This window comes from Chanodichthys erythropterus, chromosome 6 (assembly GCF_024489055.1).
Source record: "Chanodichthys erythropterus isolate Z2021 chromosome 6, ASM2448905v1, whole genome shotgun sequence".
NCBI classification, from domain to species: Eukaryota; Metazoa; Chordata; class Actinopteri; order Cypriniformes; family Xenocyprididae; genus Chanodichthys; species Chanodichthys erythropterus.
In genome coordinates, this window is record NC_090226.1 from 73,512 (window position 1) to 96,829 (window position 23,318).

Sequence of the window (23,318 nt, forward strand, 5' to 3'; positions counted from 1 at the left end):
TGATCAATTAGAATAATCGAGTTTGCAAATGTACTGGGTTTAAGTGCCCTTAAGTCACATGACAAACAAGTGTTTCAACCGCAGGTGTAACCCGTGTGTCTCTCTGACAGGATTTATGTGCACATGTAGTCACAGGGCTCATGCAGACACAAACGGCTACAGATACACAGAGTCCAGGCCGAAAGTCACCGGTCTGCATCTGAATTCACTCAATGAATGAGTTTCAAAAGGAGCAGATAAATGCTGTAATCTGACCGACTCACCTCATGATTTCAGCAGTTTCAATGTTTGCAAAATGACAGTCCGATTTACAAAAAAAAAAACTGTTGTTAATGTGCTTTCCCATCACCAGGGTAAATGCTGGGGTTTCTGGTCAGGGGTATCAAGTAAGTTCTGTTTTCACGGCAGTCGAGTTTCTCCAACACCGCTGTAATGTGTTAGTGAACATGACTGAGCTTCACTCCAACATTCAGACAGACGAATGCAGCGACTGCCCTCTGTACTGCAGTAAACAACCCAGCAGACATACAGTAAACCACACAAACTCAGATTAGATTTGAAACACAAGTTTTTGTTCATGTTTTCTTTTTCTTGTTGATCTGCAACCTCTCCACAGAGAAAATCTTATGATCGTAATGAGCCTTTTCACCATGAAATATGCAGTGATTATTTTGTTTAATGTAAAACTGCACAGACAGATTCTGTTTGCATGATTTTCTGTTCAACAGCCAGATGGAGACATTTTGGTCTGGCATGAGGGAGAAACCAAACAGAGAAACTGAGAAATGCAGAAAAGTGTTCAAGTCAGAAAACAGATTTAAAGTGTTAGAGTCATTACACACAGAATTCACCAGCTGCATTAAATGAATGTGTGTGTGTGTGTGTGTGTGTGTGTGTGTGTGTGTGTGTGTGTGTGTGTGTGTGTGTGTGTGTGTGTGTGTGTGCACGCATTTTTGTGATTCATGAGGACACAAATTTGTATAACGACATGGGTATTACACTGGTATTACGACATAAACATGAAACATGGGGGCATTTCATGAGTCCTCGTATTTAAAATAGCTTTAAAAACACACTAAACAATGTTTTATTAAATATGTAAAAATGCAGAACGTTGTCTGTGATGGGTAGGGTTAGGTGAAGGGGTAGTTAAAGGGGAGAGAATGTACAGTTTGTACAGTATAAAAACCATTACGCCTATAGAGAGTCCTCACTGAGATGGCAAAACAAACCTGTGTGTGTGTGTGTGTGTGTGTGTGTGTGTGTGTGTGTGTGTGTGTGTGTGTGTGTGTGTGTGTGTGTGTGTGTGTGTGTGTGTGCATGTCTTTTTGCGCAGGTGAAGCAAACGAGAGCTACTCTCATTTCCGACTCTGCGAGGCTGAATTTAAACCGTGGGAATTTTGATGAAATGTAAACCTTCTGATCATTCATCCAAAATCCAATTTCTGCTTAGGAGAGACCGCTGGTGACTGCTGCATATTTGGGATCATTATTCTGTGGGAGAGGTTCAAGGGGAAAAAAATGAATTGCTGGGTGAGATATTTGCATGGCTCTCTCCTCAGAAAGCTGTCTTCCCTCTCACTGTCTCTGTCTCTCATTAACGCTTGTTTCCTGAAAGATTAAGTCTATCCTGTGTGTGTACACACTTCTCTAATACTGGAATGGACCATTTTTGTCCCCAAAACAGCCTGAATTCTGTTTGCCAGTGATTCAACAAGCTGCTGGAAACGCACAGACGCTGGTCCATGATGACGTAACAGCGTATCTGACAGAGCCGCTGTACTGCCCGAGATCCGCCGAGGCCATCGGAGGAACTGAATCCATCATCATGTGTGTTGAAGCAGCTTTAGATGACTGGACGGGCCTTAGAAGATGACAGGACAGTGGGTTTACAGAGGAGCACATGGTCAGTGCAAACACAGGCTGCAGCTTTTAAAGACACTCAGTTAATATTAAGAGACTGAACGAGAGAGAATCAACATTCTCGCTCATCACAAACAGAAAAAAGCATGGAGCATTAGATTGAATTATTAAGAAAAAAGGTTTTGTCAGAGATTACCTTTATTACAGATTTCAGACCAGCTGTTTGTTACACATTTGCACATTCTATGTAATTTCAGGCTTCTACTACTTACACAGATCTGAGACGAGTCTTTACCTGGAGCGTTTTCATGTTTGTTCCAGTGATGAATCTAATAAAAGCTGATGCTCCAGTCATTTCAGCTCTGTGAAGAAACTTCCCACTCTCATGTTCAACACATCCTCGCCTCATAATTACTATAACTGATCCCCGTAGCCCGATACACACGAGGCGTCTCGTCCTGTTGACCTTTCCGTTAGTTTCATCCATGTGAATCCATCGCTGTGAGCGCTGCTGCTGTAATTCTGCAAGTCGACGGCGCGGCGCTATACGGCTAATCACGCAGAGGGCGAGAGAGCTGCGCTCTGGGGGGTCTCTTTAAGAAATGTCAGGACTGAGACGGAAAGGAAATTGCTCTCCGTACGGCTGCTGAACATCACAGGCTCCCAGCCAAGCCCAGAACTGAGCTTTCTGAAAGTAATCCACTTCTAAACACGCCGTCAGCTCCGCGCAAGCTGATTCTTTTGTTCCAGTACGGAGCGGAGCTGTTGGGGTGAGCGCCTGACATCTTCCTCCTGAATATAATTGGGTCCCACTGATTCTGTAAATTAGTAAAGGGACACACCAAGAAGAAAGTTCTGGCAACCAGCGGAGAAGGTGCGTAAATCCAGCTGGATTACACAGTTTTCCAGTTGTTTTGTTTTTTCGTGCTTGTTAGTCTGCCACTTGAATCTAACCCACACTAAAAAAAGACCTGATGTATTGATGTGCATCAGAAAGCAGATTCACATGGGATTTCTAGCTTCCACTCTCACTTTCAAAGCAAATATACCATAACTTTGGTTTCTCTTTTGTCAGGGAACACTAAAAGCCAATCAAACGTTCCTTATGCTCTCATAAAGACCTTCAGCTAAGTGAACGGTTTCTGCGCAAACAAAGTGACTTCAAAAGCCGCGGGGTGAAGTTTCCCTGGAACCCTGTGTTGGCCCATCGACCGTCTATCGAGCCAGCAGAGGAGCTTCAAAGGCCTGGAACGCGGCTCGACCCTTTGGATGTGCTTGCTAAATGAACCGCACGACCTTCTAGAGTTCCTCTTTCATCCGGCCAGAGGATGTGACCTCATACATACTGCCATCAAAAGCTCTTCAGACTGTTTAATGAGAGCTTTTTAAATATCACTGTTAGCATCTGCTCATTAGAACCTTCACATCGATTCATTTATTATAATTAAAAACCTCCTCCAACAGTGTGCCTTCAGTTCCGAGCTGAATATGAACATACACCGTCTAGTAGACGCGAACGTACCTGGAGCAACACCTTTGGGAGCCAGGAGACTGTAGATGGCCGGAGGAAGGCGCTCGTTTTCAGACCCTCCAGACTCTTGAATCGGTGAGCAGGTGAAGAAAGGCCCGTCTCAGGTACATTTAGCTCTGTATCTCTCCCACAAAGCATCGGCTCCAGCTAATCTCCTCGGAGAAAAGGGTAAATAATGAATGCGTGTCTCTCTAATTAAAGAGCTCAGTCGCTCCCGGTCACGCATGATTACGCCGGCGCACTCAAAGAATAGATCTGAGCGCTGGCCCTCTAGAAGTCGCCTGACACAGCGAGGACGCATTGTTTGAGAGCGCTAGCAGAACACTAACGTGTGTGAAAGAAGCCTTCTGACATTTCTATGCTGATTAACTTTAATACCCTCTGTCAACGGCCGCTCCGCCTTACAACAGCCAACACTATCAACACGGACGAGCAGCGGCTGAGCCCGGCGATTACAACCTGAACACTCCACTTAGCGCGGCCACTTGACATTCTACCAGCACGGAAACGTGACGGATAAATAAAAAACTTGATAACGTGGCACTGACTGAAGGGTGATGATGTGACTAGTTAACCCTTTTGTTAGGTACACGGACAAACTGATTAGACTAATAACTTGAAGACACTAAAGGGATAGTTGACCCAAAAATGAAAACTTGCCCCAAACCTGTATACTTCTGCTTAACACAAAAGAGGATATTTTGAAGAATGCTGGGAACAGAACAATATTGGAGCCCACTGACTTTGTATGGACAAAAATTACTCAAAATATTTAAAGGGTTAGTTCACCCAAAAATGAAAATGATGTCATTAATGACTCCAAACCCGTAAGACCTTCATTCATCTTCCAAACACAGTTTAAGATGTTTTAGATTTAGTCTGAGAGCTTTCTGTCTCTCCATTGAAGGTGTATGTACGGTGCACTGTCCATGTCCAGAAAGGTAATAAAAACATCATCAAAGTGGTCCATGTGACATCAGTGGGTTAGTTAGAAGTTTTTGAAGCATCGAAAATACATTTTGGACCAAAAATAACAAAAACTACGACTTTATTATCTATTTTACAGAAAGCTCTCGGACTAAATCTAAAATATCTTAAACTGTGTTCCGAAGATGAACGGAGGTCTTACGGGTTTGGAGTCATTAATGACATAATTTTCATTTTTTGGTGATCTAACCCTTTAATTGTGTGTTCCACAGAAGAACAACGGTCATTCAGGATTGAAACAACATTTGTTTTTCAGATGAACTATCCCTTTAGGCATTTGGCATTAATTCTGCGGAATAAACACAGAGTTAACGGCAAGCGGCTTAAATTATATCTTAAAACCTAGTCGCCTTTCTAACATGTCAGCAGGCGGTTTAATGAGGATCTGCAGCTTTCTGAAACGGCCGTGGTCTATCATTAGAGACGCACCTGCACTAGCTGACTTGTTATATGCGCCTCATACAACGCCTCAATTCTTGAATGGATTGAGCAATCTAATGTCAACCTCTCCTCTAGAAACAACACAAAATGAATGACGTCAGGTGAGGACTGAGCTGTCAATCACATTGCGGGCCGTCAGGCAGCTTATTTCGTGCTCCTTTTCAAAAGTGGCTGTTTGCTAATGAGCCGGGAGCTTCCTTAAAAGGAAATCCATCGCACTCCCCTGGTGCAGCCACTTCCTGTGTAAGGTAAGGCAACGTAATTAACTTACAGCCATGATTTAGCCCTTTTAAATGAGCTCTCTCTTTTTCCTTAATTATTCCACCTGCTTTGACACTGTGGTTAACGTCCCGCTTCTCCTCCGAGGGTTCCTCTCCGGGGACTCCCGGGTGTCGACGGTTAAAGCGGCTTTAGTTGTCAGCGCGTTCCCTTAATGAACATGTTCGTTCACCCTGCTAGCCCACCTACTGCAGTCCAGCAGCCCTCTGTAATGGGCAAACGCTGAGACCTTTATGAAGCGCAGAGGGAAAACGCTCTATCGATTCCCGTACGTCACTGTATACTGCCTTCTCAGCAGCGGCCTTGTGTGATGTAGACGTTTAGCTTTGGGCTTCATTTCTCCCTGCAATGACAGGCAATTCTCGTGCGCTTCTGTGTAATTAAAACAACGGACGAACATCCAGCTGTTTACAAATCCAGTCATCTTCAGACTTCAGAAACGAGCAGGACGCTCTAAACCAATCAGAACAAGCATCACACAAATCTGAATTCAGATGCGAAGGAATTTTCCAAACTTATAATTAAGCAGATGTGCAAATGGTGAGCGAATGGTAATTAATCATGATTACTTTAATTACGTATTGTTTTCTCAATAATGAGGACGATGCTCTGGACGGCTGCGGCACACGGTGTTCTGACGGCTCAGTCACGCCAATCCTGACGCCGCTGCAGTGGATATTAAAAACGTCAATCTTTCTCATGCAAATAACTTTGCCTCATTTTCAGTTGGTGAACTTACAGAAATGATTTTTCTCACTCTTTCTTTGAAGTGAATTTTTCTTCTCTTGTGAAGAAAATGATGTGATATGATCTTTAATTAAGAGATAGAGTAAATGTCCCTCTCGCTGCGGCATGAAGAAGTGTGTTGTTTCTGAAGAGACACCACTCGTGTCGAGAGTTTATAGTGGAAATCAAAAAGAGGCACTTGATTGTTTTAATTGAATGAATATGCATGAATGTCACTGTCTGTGCCTCAACAAAACACACAAAGACGTCAGATAACAGACGGCTTCAACTCCATAAATCTACAAGAAAGATGTTTGCAGGAGATTATAATGTTTGGGTTGCTCAGAGGGAAACTCGCTCTGTCTGTCTGTCTCACTCTCTTTCTCTCTAGTTTTTATCTTGAAATCTCAGCTGGCCAATCAGATGTGAGCGTCACACATTAGCCATCTGTTCTCTTCAGTAGAACATTAAAGTGAACACTGACACGTTCAGTTCTGCCCTTGACAAAGTTCACTAGCTGAAACAAACGCTGCAGTGACGGAGGATCTGAACAAACACCTGGCACATCAGAAGGCCGCGGTCGCTCTCATTAAACTCAACAAGAGCGGAGGAAAGATTTATGCTCATTTAGTTTGCCAGTGAATGAATGAATCTTTTGAATGGCGGTGAAATGTTTATCAAACGTGGAATAATCATAAATGAGACCATTAAAAGTGTGTCCATCCGGATGGACAACAGGAGGAGTGATGGAGATATACAGGGAGGAACATGTGAGGGACGCTGATGGTACATGTGGACTACTGGACTGATACACACACACACACACACACACACAGGGCTAACGCTCAGAGACGGACACTGCCAGCCTGTCCACCTGCTCACACAGGTCAGTTTGTTACAGCAGCACATTCAGGGCACACGGCCAGAGACCCGTTCACAACAACAACAACACATGCTGATTGTGTGTAACACCACAACTAACCCACTGAGACAGAGAGACACTGACAACAATACAAGACACATTCATGATGAAAAATTCAATTTGAACTCCATTGTTATTCAGCCCTAAAAACAACCACAACAAATTACCAATCACTTAAACAATTTAAAAGAAGACAAAATCCTCTCCAAAATTAGATGAAGTGACCATGAAATGGACGTTCACACTGCTAGACATGACGGATTCACTGGAGAGATCCACTTTATTATAGACAGATTCTTCCTGATTCTATATGTCTTACTTTAAGATATTTAACGATCTAAATGTTTGGACAGGGGTCAGCATGGACTGGTCTGCAGCTATGCAGCTCCATACGCAACAAACTGATGCTCTGTGTATTCTGACACCTTTCTATCAGAACCAGCATTAACTTCTGGAGCAATTTGAGCTACAGGAGCTCGTCTTGAGCCTTGTCCGCCCATGACCCTGTCGCCGGTTCACCACTGTTACTTCCTTGGAGCACTTTTGATAGATACTGACCACTGCAGACCGGGAACACCCCACAAGAGCTGCAGTTCTGGAGATGCTCTGATCCAGTCATCTAGCATCACAATTTGGTCCTTGTCAAACTCACTCAAAATCGCTTGCCAATTTTTCCTGCTTCTAACACATCAACTTTGAGGACAAAATGTCCACTTGCTGCCTTATATATCCACCCACTAATGAGGAGATGATCAGTGTTGTTCACTTCACCTGTCAGTGCTCATAATGATATACTGCTCAAAAGTTTGGGATCGGTAAGATTTTTAATTTTAATTTTTTTTTAAAGAAATTAATACTTTAATTCAGCAAGGATGCATTAAATCGATCAAAAGTGGCAGTAAAGACATTTATAATGTTACAAAAGATTCTATTTCAAATAAACACTGTTCTTTTGAACTTTCTATTCATCAAATAATCCTGAAAAAAAAATTGTACACAAATATTTTGTACAATTGTAAACAATAAATGTTTCTTGAGGAGCAAATCATCATATCAGAATGATTTCTGAAGGATCATGTGACACTGAAGACTGGAGTAATGATGCTGAAAATTCAGCTTTGCCAGCACAAAAATATTTTCAAATAGAAAACAGTTATTTTAAATTGTAATAATATTTCACAATATTACTGTTTTTACTGTATTTTTAATTAAGTAAATGCACCCTTGGTGAGAAGACAAAACTTCTTTTAAAAACATAAAAAATCTAACCGATCCCAAACTTTTGAGTGGTAGTGTATATACACATATATATGTATATATATATAAAAATATGTGCAACAAACAAACTGAACAAATAAGTGAACATGGATGTTAGTAAAGAGAAAACTGAACCTCCAACAGAAGAACTAATGGCATTGGTGACGGCCATTAATAAAATAATAAAAACACAAGGGCAGTGGTGGTGCGAGAACCGCCGCTCATGTATGATCGCACAGGTCAGCGAGAGCTGGAGAAACAGGAGGGAAAATGATAGTGTCACGGCTCCAGCAGCTGTCATGTGGCAGAGGGGCAGCGGAGGTGAAAATTACAGCCTGCTGGGGCTGAAGACACCACACAGAAATGATTATGTCTAATGTAACCCGTCGCTCCCATTAAGAGACAGAAACAGTCCTGTGGATTTTTCTGGGCTCGTGTATCTGACCCCTCTGTATGACACACAAAGCCTATTGCGTCCAGACGGGAGAACGTGTCTCTGTCACATGACACAGCTTTAGTCTGAATTATTCATACAGTCGCTCACAGTCCATACAAACATGAAGGAGAGTCCTGCTCCATCTGTCCTGACCTTTCCCCATCTGCAATATGCTTTGGAAGAAGTTGAGTGGGGGGCTTTACAGTCTGGAGTGTTTCTTTTTTACAAGTTTGACTTGTCCTAAGAAAACCTCTCACACAAATAAGCCAAATAATACTTATTACCCTTAGAAAAGCAAACGGAAGGACGAATGAGGTCTGTTCCACTTGCCATTGGAACAATGTGCTATTAAAACTACAGGAAAGTGTTCAATTATATAGAGATGATGTGTTTACTGACAGCTCGAGACTCAAGCTCTGCCTGAGAGCCAATTACTCCATCTGGGAAAAAACAGAGCTAAAGTCTGGGCAGGTCTGGAGCATAAAAATAAAGCACTTCCCTTCTTCTCTCACGTCAGATTCTTTCTTCAATGATGTACTGCTGAATTTCATAAATAAACCAACACCTAGAAAACATAAAATATGCCTGACATATCTTGACATTATCATTCATTGTCTGCATCTTATTTTGATGAGAGGTTATTGCTTGTAGTTTCAAATGAACCAATAGAGGCAGTAGAGGCGTCTAAACAATCATAAGGTCACTGAATCATTTTTCATATGTTTGTAGTTGAATGGATGTCTGATATCATAGTGTTAAGGGGTAGATTTGAGGATGGAAACAATGAGTGATTCCCAAAAGAAGAAAAACTGCCGGTGTGAAAACAAAGTGTTTTTGAGTTTCATTAACAGCAGTTTAACACCCTGAACGCTGAGACACAAATTGAGTGATAATTTGCCAGAGAGACGCATTAATTGATGATGTGTGATCGTCATTACAGATCCCAGATGTATGAATTCATGAGACAGCTGACATTTACACATACTCCATTAACACTTATCATTCGCAGGAGAGAATGAAATGGAAACAATTAATGTGTTCTGCACAGGAATATGGACACATGCTGAGCTCAAAGAATGTGTGTGTTTTAACACACAACACGTAATATAATGCTGGCCGCAATCGAGACGGTCAGACTCCACCCTGAACCGTGCCTCTAGCTCCCAAATCACTTCTCTAGCTCCACCCATCAACACACCCCTAACCACACATATATCTCCACCCCTCAACACACCACAAATCACTTTTCTAGCTCCACCCATCAACACACCCCAAACCACACATATATCTCCACCCCTCAACACACCACAAATCACTTTTCTAACTCCACCCCTAAACCATAGCTATCAACATTGAACACTGAAAATAAGGGAGATTTCCCGGGATCCATCCCCAAAATAAGGGATCTTTTTTTTTACACAATTACGTTGGCACTGGGGACAGGGGGTCAGGACCCCTGCACTTTTGATAAGGGTTGCTTCAATCAGTCAGACTATATCATCTTTTAGCTTAGGATATTTTCTTTCAAATGAGACCATTTTCATTTTCACGTTTCTGTGAGCTTTCGTTCGTAAACAATCAACGTAAATACGCTCTCGAACGGAGAAACACGCGATCTCCAAACCATCGATCAAAGCGTGCTGACGTTGTAGGACAGGTCGATGGTATATAATGTCAATCAAGCCAAACCGTCCATTCAGAAACCGAGAAATTTGAAGGCTGATCTCTCAGGTTGACGCGCAAGCTGGCTTGACTGGAGTTTTCTTGAGGATAATAGTTTATGGACTGTTTTGATTTCAGTAAATACATCTAGAAAGGTAAAAGCATTGATGGCATCTATAAAACAGATATCTGAAAGTGAGATATCTGCCTCGTCCAGTGAGGAGGACGCACGAGAGGAGACCATACCTGCGCGTTTAAAATACGGGAGGGTTGACAGCTATGCCCTAAACACACCCCAAACCACACCTCTAGCTCCACCCCTAAACACACCCCAAATCACTTTTCTAGTTCCACCCCTAAACACACCCCAAACCACACCTCTAGCTCCACCCCTAAACACACCCCAAATCACTTTTCTAGTTCCACCCCTAAACACACCCCAAACCACACCTCTAGCTCCACCCCTAAACACACCCCAAATTACTTTTCTAGCTCCACCCCTAAACACACCCCAAACCACACCTCTAGCTCCACCCCTAAACACACCCCAAACCACACCTCTAGCTCCACCCCTAAACACACCCCAAATCACAGCTGACCTCAGCATTCTGAAAACTCCCTTCAAAGCAAATTGAATGGAAGCCACTAAACTTACCATCACACACTCAGATTGGGATTCATAGAGAAAATGGAACATGTTAACAGCCATTAATGGCTGAAAGGATGGAGACAGTGCATTCATGTGGACCTGTGGCTGTTTTAAACAGATCAGAGAGCACACTACACCTCCTTTGGACAGCTGTTAGCAAAGATATTAATTTCACACAGCAATGAAAGTGCAGCTAGAATTAAAAAAAAAACATCAAACGGCCTTTTATTCACTGACTCACTTTTAAGACGTGCAGAGTGCTTTCTGTGAGAGGAGGATTAAAAATGAGAAAGAGAGAGAGAAATGTGGAGGGGATAGCAGTCATATGCAGCTTCATATATAAAACCTTTAACCACATGAATACACCTGATTTATAAAGCTCAAGCATTTCAGGAAGACAGAGACAAGACTGAAGAGAGACAGGAGGACGCACCATCACCTTCACACAGACGACACGTCTCTCTCTCACCAGACCAGCGAGTGTCGAACTGGAATCTGGTCCACACAATCCTGGACTCCGTTTTGGTTTCCCAGGATGCCAACTGTGAGGTGTGTCTCATCCAACCACTAATGAGAATAATTGGGCGGTATTAATGTAGGGATAATGTCAGGATAAACACAACGGTTTCAGGTCTAATTAGTCTGATGCAAGTTGGATGGAAAACAGTCTCTGCTTATCAGAAAAATCACAACACATTTCTGCTCTTCTGTTTGAATTGTAGTTCCATGCATCAATGCGTACTGGTATAGTCGAGAAAAAACTGTCTCTGTCACTCACAGGAAGTAGCAGAACTAGGAAAATGTGTCATCAAAAACAGAAAGAGCAGGATGTGAGAGCTGAGCAGCTTACTGTACCAGCCGCACTGAAAGCCCTGAATGCTGCGACAAACATAACAACATACATAACCGCTGAGGAGTGTGACGTGTCTTCATGTCTTACGGACTATACTCTGATTGTCAGGACTCTTTACTGTAAATGAACACTGTACTCAGCCTACAAACACACTACATTCACAGTAAAACATTCATAAATTAAGTCTTTTCCAAACCCTATAGCCTCAATGTCCACTGACCTCAACGAATCCTCTGGATCACCACACTAATGCTGCTCGTCTCCAGAAGCATACGATAATATGCTAATATTATATGATAAGATGTTGATAACTAAAATACTGTGCACAATAATAGAAAGAAAAATTTTAGTTGGATAACATCAACTGATAATGTTTTTCATGAGCTCATCACAATGCAATCTGGGACTAAAGGAGGTAGATTTCTCATGCCGATTCTCAACCGGGGCCTCAGCAGGCATCCAAATGCTCTCAATGAATAACAATTATTAATAATATATTACAAGAACTGAACTCAATTAAAGTGCTAAAATACGTATTCAAGAAGTGAACTGTAATCATATTTCTTTTTTTAACATGCAGTTCTTGAAATGAATTAATTCATATACTGACATTCCCAGTTTGGGAAACAAGCAGTTTTGTCATAATGACAGCAGAGCGAATATCTCATCCTATATGGAGGCCTCGGAATGGAAAGGGTTGAGAAGCTCCGCTTTAAGGTCACATGGTCGTTCTGCACATGTGAAGGCAGGCTTCTCGCTGTCAATATCGTGTGCAAATCTCTGTATGGATCTCTTTGACCCGAATACGGTTCTTAGAATCCAGAACTCGTCTCACTCGCACTCCATCAAGATGGAGGATCCTGTGTAATTAATGAAGAACACTTTAAAACAGCCCTTCATTTGGCCGGGCCTCACTAATGAGTTCTAAATATAACCACATTAGACATTCTCCTCCACGCTGGCCACGGCCTCGCCGCTCATTTATTTAAAACTACTCTGAGCTTAGAGGAAAAGTGCCTCCTCATCACAAAGCCCTGACACACATCAGGACGACAGGCGCTGCACAAGGTCTCAACTTTTCTTTTAGTTTCCCTTCAAAATGAGTTTCTATCTCCTGCCGGATCCTCGTGTCTTCAGACCACTCATCAGTTTTGTCCATTTAGAAGTTTCTAGATAAGACGTCACAGGGTAATATTAAACAACATAAATGTCCAGATTGTTCTTCAAAATCCCATTCTTTAGTGCAATCCTCACACTATATTGTTTGCTTAATCTAGGATAATCTTCAGACAGATACACACGTCTGTCATGTGTGTTTGTGTGTGTGATGTCAAACATGAATGTGAGAGGTGTAGTTCTTGTGTTTGATCAGAGGGACATCTCCCTGTCTGACATCAAGCACTGATGGAGAAGCTCTCAGAGTGTGTGTGCGTGTGTGTGTGTGTGTGTGCGTGTGCGCGTGTGCGTGTGTGCGTGCGTGCGTGCGTGTGTGCGTGTGTGTGTGTGTGTGAGTGTGTGTGTGTGTGTGTGCGTGTGTGTGTGCGTGTGTGCGTGCGTGTGTGCGTGTGTGTGTGTGTGTGTGTGTGTGTGTGTGTGTGTGTGTGTGTGTGTGTGTGTGTGTGTGTGTGAGAGTGTGTGTGTGTGAGAGAGAGAGAGAGAGAGAGATAAAGGCAGGCCATGGGTGGTTCAGTCTGAAATAATCTGATCAGCGCCCTGTGAAACTCGATTGCTAAGTTTATGCAAATTCTTGTGGAAAAAGGTTTGTCAAGTCAAGTCTTTATTTTCATAACGCTTTTCACAATACAGATTGTTTCAAAGCAGCTTTATGGTAATCAACAGGAAAATAACAACTCCTAAACTCATATCCATGTGTTGCGATTGGGTCGATTTATCCAGTCAGATTTAACAGGTGAACTCTGTGGAAGTATGTGGACATTTCAGTCAGACTACATTTGACAATGTCACATAAATGAAACCTGAGATTAGTCTGATTTTTGTGAATATAATGATCCTAACCCAGTATATACAGTACATGTTAACGGACTGGGACTGCATTTAATCCTTCAAATATTCAATTATGCGTCACGTCACGTGCACATGGATGGAGAGATGATGACTGCAGCTCAAGCACATAAAGCCTGCTGTAGCTTCATGTAAACGTCCTGATGAGACGACAGAGAGAAATGTGGAGTGGTGTTGTATATGAAGAGGGTCGCCGGCGTTTAACCCTGTAAAGAGAGCTGCCGCTGGATGAGCGACTCCATCGGTAACGTATTTATGAAAATGAGCCACATGACAGATCGCTGGCATTGATCACATGGCCATCCATCATGCTGAATACTCTCTCTCTCACTTTAGATGTATTTTTCTTCTCTCTGCATCAACCCTTCGTCGTTTGTTTCTCTCCCTCTTTGTACTGCAGCTGCTCTCTTCATTTCCCTCACTTTTCCTCCCTCCCTCCCTCTCACATGTGATATGGCAGTACAGGAACCATAAGGTAGGAATATCTCTCATTATTTTCCACTCTGTTGCTACGACGACAGCAGTTTGAGTGACAGATCTGAAGTTCAGCTGACAGGTGACGTGGGGTGCCACAAACAACACAACGCACACTAATATCACACACAAAGTGAGCACTGAATCATCTAAGCTCATATTAGAAAAGCACAAGAGAAAAAAATCATAATAAAATGTTGACATTAAATATTGATTTTTATGTGGGATGAGCTTCACTGTTCCTGGAGAGAGAGGGGATGGGGAAATATGTCTCCGCTCCGCCTGCACAAACACACTCAAATGCTTCAGCGCTCACTTCTGTTTCCTCCAAACCGCTGCCTGAAACAGAGCTGTTTCTTCAGACCGCTGAGCCCTCGGCACACGCTCACTTTACTCAATTGAGTGAATAATTGAGCCCCTCCCCCACCTTTCATGTGATAATCAGAGTGACCCGCAGAATGACGGACACTGCTGTGTACTCAGATGTTTACCTGCACACGATGAGCCGGATCTTTCTTCCAGCTCTCCGGTGTGACGTGCGGCGCTGTTATATAACGGCTCATCTGAACAGAATCCTCTCTGAGCTGCAGGATCTGCAGATCCATATTTCTCTGGAAAAATCCCAATAGTAACCCACTCACTTCCTAATGCATTATAAAATAATACCAAAACTGTATTATCACTATCACAAATAGGAGAAATAAACAGATGCTGAAGCACATTCCAGGAGCATGAAGCTACGTTTCATGTAGCAGCAGTCCTGGAGAAGCACAGGCAAGAGGTTACACTCAATATCAGCACTGTTAGAATGATGCTTCCCAAACCAGATTAAAGAACCAGAATTAAAGAGTTGTACAAATATGAATGCTCCTGATGAGAAAATAAAGAATACTGACCATGACTAAATAACATAAAACAAGCATTTACTCAAAATGTCAATCTTTCAAAGCTTTGACATCAGAATTAGGCTAGTAGATAGTGTTCATATTGTGAAGAACGTAATTTAGAATACATGGTAAAGACATTGTGGACAATAAACTTGCAATTAGATAATAGAGTTTTGTGCTGCAATTAATATGGAGTTTTTATGAAGGTCCAGAGGGAGTTCATCACATGCTTAAAGATTTCCGTCTCTTTCTATAAAAGAAAAATGAATCTATCTCTACCCTCCATTCGGGAACATGTTTTTAAGCACTTACTGTGAGACACACAAGGGCAAAATCCATGACACAAACTCAATAAGTATAATCATCTGTTTTCATTAGTCGGGCACCAGGATGAGGATCTTACACTGATGTCCTATAGGAAGTAGATTAGCCTTTTTTAATTGATGCATATTAATGAGCTGAATCTGGCTGTTTGGAAAACAGTGAAAAATGAACACAGAGGATCCTCTTTGCTGAACAACAGTTCAGGGGTCTGTGAACGCGGGACTCAACGAGCCGGCAAAACTGCACATGATGTGCTTTCACCTTGCGATATGCAGGCAAAAAGTTTCTGAATGTCTGTCAACAGAGATAGATGCTTGTTGCCCACAGATGGTGTAGTTACAGCATCTACCAGCAGGTGCTGATGCCTACATGATCCCAACCACAAAAACAGCTTTCCTTCCAACAGGGCGGCATGAAATCAGATGCAGTCTGGGTAACTGACAGCTCATGTGAGAACACATGAAGTATTAGAAACACAAGGAGAGAGACACAGACCATCAGGTCAGAAGTTTACATTTACTATATAGAATACTGTCTAAAACTATTAAGCATGGTAGCAAAATACACATCATTCGAAAGTTCTAAGGGTTTAATTTCTGTTTTATGATGTACGATCTGTGTCGGAAGTGCAAATGACAACATGCAAAACGGGACTTCATAACTTTGCAATGAAATAAACTTAGGTAAAGTTGGTTATATATTTGCACATTTGGACGTCCGTATTCAATAGCCTTGTTAGTCACACTACATTGGACATTCAGTGGACATTCACAAGTAGATATGCCATTAAAACAATACTTGCCTATTTTCATTGACTGTGAAAAATGTTGTGAGTTTGACAATTGTTGCTTGTCAATATCATGTCGCTGCTTAAAATTCGCAAACATTAATTTATTGCACATTTATTGGAAAGTCTGAATTTATCAGAAGACTGAATGTGCGAATATAAAACCAACTTTACCCAAGTATGAAATAAAGATTGCGAGATGAATCCAATCCGTTGCACTTTGGTAAAATGTCCATGACAAGCGTCAATTGAAGATCATCCAGCAGCACTTTTTGTCCACAAAAGCATTAAATCCATGAAATATTTATATATTGTCCATTGTTTACGTCAGATTTTGCCTGAACGATCTGCCCTCCATCATCTTTTATTCACATATAAACACTGATCAGCATCAGCAAACATAAACATACGCTCAACCGAACATGCTTGACAAACTTCATTGATTCAAACTTAACATAACTGATGTGTGCGTTGATGAATGTTTATATGTGAATAAAAGCCTAATTTCAATCTGTTCATCATATAAATCAATCAAGTGTCTTCAGAAAGATTGGACTAAACCGCTCAATTCATATGGATTCGTTCGTCGATCTCTTTGTGAACTTTTGAAGCATCAAAGTGATGGTTGCCCAGCTGTCTGTCAGTGGAGGGACAGAAATCACTCAGATTTGATTAAAAATATCTTCATTTGTGTTGCAAAGATGAACTAAAGTCAATCTTTTAACAAGCTGAAGTTGAAATATTTCTGCATAATAGGTAATGTTAGGCAGATTCTTGAAGAAATGTACATGAAAAAAAAATAAAGCATGCTTAGTATCATATGGTGTTCAAAAATAAATATAAAGAAGATGAGCTCTGATCCTGTCTCAGCTGCTTCATTAACATCTCCTGACCACATCACACCAACAACACTGACCCATTCAATTCATCCAAACTACAGCACAAACAAAACACAATTACCTCATTCATTTGGTTAGAGTCAATGATTTCTGACCCTAAACAAAACAAAATGACAGAATATCAGTGTTCAGATAAAGAGTAACTTGAGCAGGTTCTGAACACAAACTCACAACAGAGAGACACAACATCACGATGGAGTTTCCCTCCAGCCCTAATCAAACACTCCTGTCTGTAATTGACAAGTAATCCTGAAGACTTTGGTGAGATTTTCCAGGCGTGTTTGATTAGGGATGGAGCTAAACTCAGCAGGACAGCGGCCCTCTATAGAGACGGGAAAACATGGCTGCCACAAAAAATGAAACAAACACATCAGAATTTTGAGTCTTTGTCAAACAGTGAGAAGCTGCTGGTCTCTCAGAGGGAATGTTCATGTGTCCGTCTGTCACCGACTCCAGTCTGTGTCTCCAACACGCTTCAGCAATGCTCTTTCCTATCATCACATTAATAGAATGACTTTTATTTACTTGTAATCATATTCTTTAATGTCATCCATTTTATATTTCTTTGTCAATGACACTGTTTTATTTTCTTTCTTAATGCATGTTTATGCTTTGGACTATTCTCATGTTAACTGTTTTAACTGCATGCAGCAACACTGCCAATGCTTTAGCAATACGCATGTAAAAATGTTTGTCATGCTAGTAAAGCACCATAAACTGAAACAGAGAGAGTGACTCAGGAACACAGGCTGCTCATCACACAGAGAACCTCCAGACGGGCCGTGAATTAAACGACAGCTGATAACAGGCTTGACCACGACAGTGAAAGATGATCAAAAGATGGACCATCAACCTTTAGTTTCCAGCAGCGTAACTGAACTGGGAACGCCTTATAAAAGCTGATTCAATTCCTGAAGTAACTGCAATCTGAATTTGTACACAGTAATATACTGAATAAATGAAAGATCACTCCATTTCCCAGCATGCATCATCTGCATCTCTGAATTATTCCAATTCAACTTCCTGTGTGTTGTGACCAATTCAATTCAAATTCACACTTGAACCCAATTTTGCACAACCTTTATCTAAACTCAAAACAGCAGGAAGGACGTGTGTGTCCTTTATCAGCCGAGCCTGAAATAAACTGATCGGTGGACTTTTGAAGAGCAGCCAAGCCGACGCTGGCAACGCCATTTCCTGCTGTGCACGAGCACTTCCTGTTCAGCTTAATATCAGACTACATGAAGGTCATGGCAGCCTCAGCAATGCAGGATCAGATCTAGGGCTGATTTCTCATGCTGCCATCAAGACTGTAACCCTAACACACACAATCCATCAAAACACATTCATTCATTTCAGGTGTAACATTAATTCAAATCTCTGAGAACAGCAGTGTCCAGTCCTGCTCCCGGAGGACCTCGTCCCTGCAGAGTTCAGATCCAACACACCCGCCTGGACATGATCCTGAAGACACTGACCAGCTGGTCCAGGTGTGTTCATTAAGGGTCGACCCTCTGCAGAACGCTGGCCCTCCAGGAGCAGGACTGGACAGCCCTGGTTTAGAAGAACATCTTACCTGTGACGGACAGATCAGTGGTCCTCCTCACCACAAAACTCCCAAACTGTAATTCGCACGTGTAATTTCCAATGTCATCTTCCCGCACGTCTTTGATGGAGAGCACATCTGCCTTCCTGACGATGCTCTGTCTCCACTGTTTCGGCCGGCATTCCTACATCCATAAACAGATCCGGTGTTTAATGCGGCTGTGATCTCATTTCATTGGAATGACACGTTAATAAATAAGTGGGCGGCTTTCAATGCTGTCAACAGACTGCATCATTACTGATTTCACACTTGACAGTGTTGTGACAACAGCTAGAATTTCATCTATGAATTGTTGCCATGGCAACTCCTGCCAAAATGCCTGTCAATCATTTATTTACCACTTATTATTTTCCATGTAGATGAGTTGATTATCAAAGCAGTGAACCATGAGAAGATGATGCATGAACTGAGCTGTAGTTAACCAGTCTTAATGTCAGCAAAGACGAAGGGTTTTTAATTGTCAGTAACACTACAAAATATGAAAAATGTTTTTGAAAGAAGAAGGAAATTATTCAAGAGCTGTAAACGAAACATCTTTGCAATCAGGTCAATTATCTCAATTTATAAGTAGCTACAGTATAAAAACTGAAATAAACATGATTCATTTAAAAGAACCAGATCAAATGAGTCGTTTGTTGGAGAATCAGACTGCTCACACTGCGGTTCATCGCCCGCCTCAGGATGAAGCAGTTTACTTTCATGCAAACTAAATCCAGTCATGTTTCCTGCTCGAATGTCCACAGAGATCATCTGTCTTTCATTCAATTTAGCTGGAAACTAAAGTGCAGCAGACGTTTAATTTGACACTCATCTACTTCAGATGAATTAGTGCTAGTGTAGTCTTACGGCTGGCAGAAACTGACCAACTCTCTCCATTTTCTCCGTCTCATCTTCTTTGTCTCAGGACTTCAGGATTGATGAAAGGCCTGTTTTCTGCCTAATAGCTTCTATGTCCAACTCCGAATGAAAACTGCATAAGCGTGTTTTTGGTGAGATGGAGATGAAGATGATGGGATGGAAACAAACTGAAGAGTTTTACAGTGAAAATAAACTAACGTGTTTGAACAATGGTGAATACAGGATGTGATCGTACCTTGTACCAGGTGATCTCTGGGTCTTTTCCAGACTGTGTGTAGTCATCTATGTCAGGACAGAGGATGTCTTTGCTCTTACTCAACTCGGCCTTCTCAAAGTACCTCATCTTGGAGTTGTAACAGAGACCCGAGTTGTTCTCGGCCACCGTGAGCGACATCGACACTTTCATACAGTACGTGGAGTTCCTGCAAAACACACAAAACCAACACGATCAACAAGCTTCACACTATGCACGGGCTTTCAGTCACACTGGAAAAGGGAATCAAATGTTCGTTCTTTCATTTCGATCAGCAGGAGAGAGGCAAGTGTAACCTCTCAGAAATCCCCTTAATCGTTGAAACATGTCTTTACAGGACTAATGCAGTAAATGTTCAGTTAAAAGGGTCGGTCGTGTTTTCACATCATTCTCAGCAATTGTTTCTTTGCTTGTCTTCGGTACAGGACATCTCAGATCAGCAGAAATGAGAGCAGAGAGCCAGCAGACCATTTTTCAGGTTTGTTGAATGGTGCTCTCAGCGGACGCCTCCTACTGCCACAATTGAATTTATTGGAAAACAACTCCCCGAACAGAAGAAACAACACAATGCAGAACGGAGGGAAGAAAGGACAAAAAGTGCTGACTCGAACGGTGAACGGAGACTTTGAGAACCCAGAGAATGAAAACTAAAGCTTAACATCCCTCCACAACATGTTATCCCAACCTCCGGTTTTAAAACAGCATCTTGTAATTAGTCTGCGGCTTGATTCTCTGGTGAAATGATACAACACTGTTCCTGTAACACTGAACACAGCTCTCCTTTATATACAGGACATCGGAAGACAGACGAATACAAATACAGCGAGTAACAATGATTAATGAAACGTGAATGTGGTCAGTCTGAAAACATCAACATCACGCAGGAGGCCTCAGCATGACTTAAAGTGATTTAAATTAAATAAATAAACTTAATTAGAATGCTAAAAAACACATTCAATCAAAGTGTGAACTGGATGATAACACCGTCGCAGCTACAGCCCGGCTCATGCCATTAAGTGTGCTGTCAGCTTAAGTGGGGGATTTTATGAGACAGAGATGCAAATTCAACATGACGTGAGATTATCAGACAGATGGACACACCTGTGCAAATGAGTTCCCTCGAGTCTAGAGCTGTTAAATATTCTGGCCGGCTCTGATACGGGAAACGAACGATTGTGTCTGAGAATGAATGAGTGATCGATGGACGACACGTCTTTGTCCTTAATACTTCTCTAAACATCTTGTTGTGAAACAGAAGTGCTGGAGACTCGACAGATGAAGAGGCTAAATGGGCCATTGTGAGTGTGTTTTTATTGGTGTTCTCTAACCTGACTGCCTGTGAAAGGAAACGGCGTTCAGCTCGGGAATAATGGTACACGCTATTGGATATGATCAGTTATGATTGGGTATGATTGGTTTGTGCGATAAATCCCACCACTTGTTTTTGTGCGCGTTTGTGAATCGGCCTGAACAGAAAAAATGATGGTGTTAATGGAAGGATCAATTAAAAGTAGGTGAACAACTCAGCGACTTAGATATCACTGCTTTATGTCACATCAAAATCAAACTTGATTGTGTGGGGTTTTAGTGAGCAATCAGCTTGGGGAAATTAAAGGTATCCTACATTTTTGTATCTTTGACCGGTGTTTACTAAACTTGATGACTGATGAAAACAAGTTGACTGTAAAAACAACAGCTAAACATCAGTTCACAAATAAAATATATTTTTTAAATTGTTACTACCTTTTTTTTTATATATACATGGTTTTATGCATGGTTTTAAAGTCCCCCTGTAGTCAATAATTTTATTCCTTAAAACTCATCTTTGATCACCAAAATTACATATATAATTTTTTTTCCCCTGTGAAAACTCTTAAGGTTAGGGTTAGGGTTACAATAGCTTGAATGTAACTTTACACCCTTGCCTTAATATGCTAATTAGCCCCGCCTCCACCCACTCACACAAGCTCAGACGAGATCCACTCGTTCAACTTACTGAGGTAAACGCTGCACATTGGTATCGCTTTTTACAACGTCGGACACATAGTAATTAATATGATTAGCGTTTTGCTTGACTGTGTTATCAAACAGCTAATAATGTGTTGCTAATGTTACACAAACCATGTTCACATTCACGAGTCGCACAGCTGCCTTCTAACGATCAGTAGCCTATCCTTACAAACATTTTAACGACTCAAAACATCAGTGGAGAAAGACATATACTTCATCATAACATCGTAACATACATAAACATCCAACATATTGCTAAATCTACTTGATTTTTCATATCAACAGACAAATATACCACGATAACCTTCTTTTGAGATTCCCTTGCGCGATCAGTTATATGCTAAAGCCTGACGGCACGTTGACGTGATTTGGTTGGTTTATGACATCAGAAACACCAGCGATTTCAAACCGCTGGTTTGAGACTGTCTTTGGTTTACTGTAGTTTTAAAGAGAAAATACTCAGCAATGGTGTTGAATTTGTGCATGATTTTCTTAAAGCATATTAAAAACACCAGATATAGACATATGAACAACATTAAAAAAAAACTTGATTTTCACCAAAGGGGGACTTTAATAAATAGAACATTAATTACATAGAGTAAAAGTACATAATAGAATTGTATATATATATATATATATATATATATATATATATATATATATATATATACAAAGTCGATTCCAAGTTGGGACACTTTACAAGTTGTGAATAAAAACAGAATGCAATGATGTGGAAGTTTCAAATTTCAATATTTTATTCAGAATACAACGTAGATGACATATCAAATGTTTAAGCTGAGAAAATGTATCATTTTAAGGGAAAAATAAGTTGATTTTAAATTTCATGGCATCAACACATCTCAAAAAAGTTGGGACAAGGCCATGTTTACCACTGTGTGGCATCCCCTCTTCTTTTTATAACAGTCTGCAAACGTCTGGGGACTGAGGAGACAAGTTGCTCAAGTTTAGGAATAGGAATGTTGTCCCATTCATGTCTAATACAGGCTTCTAGTTGCTCAACTGTCTTAGGTCTTCTTTGTCGCATCTTCCTCTTTATGATGTGCCAAATGTTTTCTATGGGTGAAAGATCTGGACTGCAGGCTGGCCATTTCAGTACCCGGATCCTTCTTCTACGCAGCCATGATGTTGTAATTGATGCAGTATGTGGTCTGGCATTGTCATGTTGGAAAATGCAAGGTCTTCCCTGAAAGAGATGACGTCTGGACGGGGGCATATGTTGTTCTAGAACTTGGATATACCTTTCAGCATTGATGGTGCCATTCCAGATGTGTAAGCTGCCCATGCCACACGCACTCATGCAACCCCATACCATCAGAGATGCAGCTTCTGAACTGAGCGCTGATAACAACTTGGGTTGTCCTTGTCCTCTTTAGTCCGGATGACATGGCGTCGGTTTTCCAAAAAGAACTTCAAATTTTGATTCGTCTGACCACAGAACAGTTTTCCACTTTGCCACAGTCCATTTTAAAAGAGCCTTGGCCCAGAGAAAACGCCTGCGCTTCTGGATCATGTTTAGATATGGCTTCTTTTTTGACCTATAGAGTTTTAGCCGGCAACGGCGAATGGCACGG

At 41.5% G+C, this 23,318-nt stretch overlaps 1 protein-coding gene across 1 annotated transcript in view; it reads right to left on the minus strand.

Annotated features, from left to right (window-relative positions):
- il1rapl1b (interleukin 1 receptor accessory protein-like 1b) overlaps positions 1-23,318 on the minus strand; it is a 134,680-nt gene that overhangs the window by 52,795 nt on the left and 58,567 nt on the right. Inside the window, exons 3-4 of the mRNA XM_067387023.1 lie at positions 19,699-19,885; positions 18,576-18,729 (exon numbers count right to left, since the gene is read on the minus strand). Coding sequence (XP_067243124.1) covers positions 18,576-18,729; positions 19,699-19,885 — 341 coding nt within the window. The remainder of the gene's footprint in view (positions 1-18,575; positions 18,730-19,698; positions 19,886-23,318) is intronic.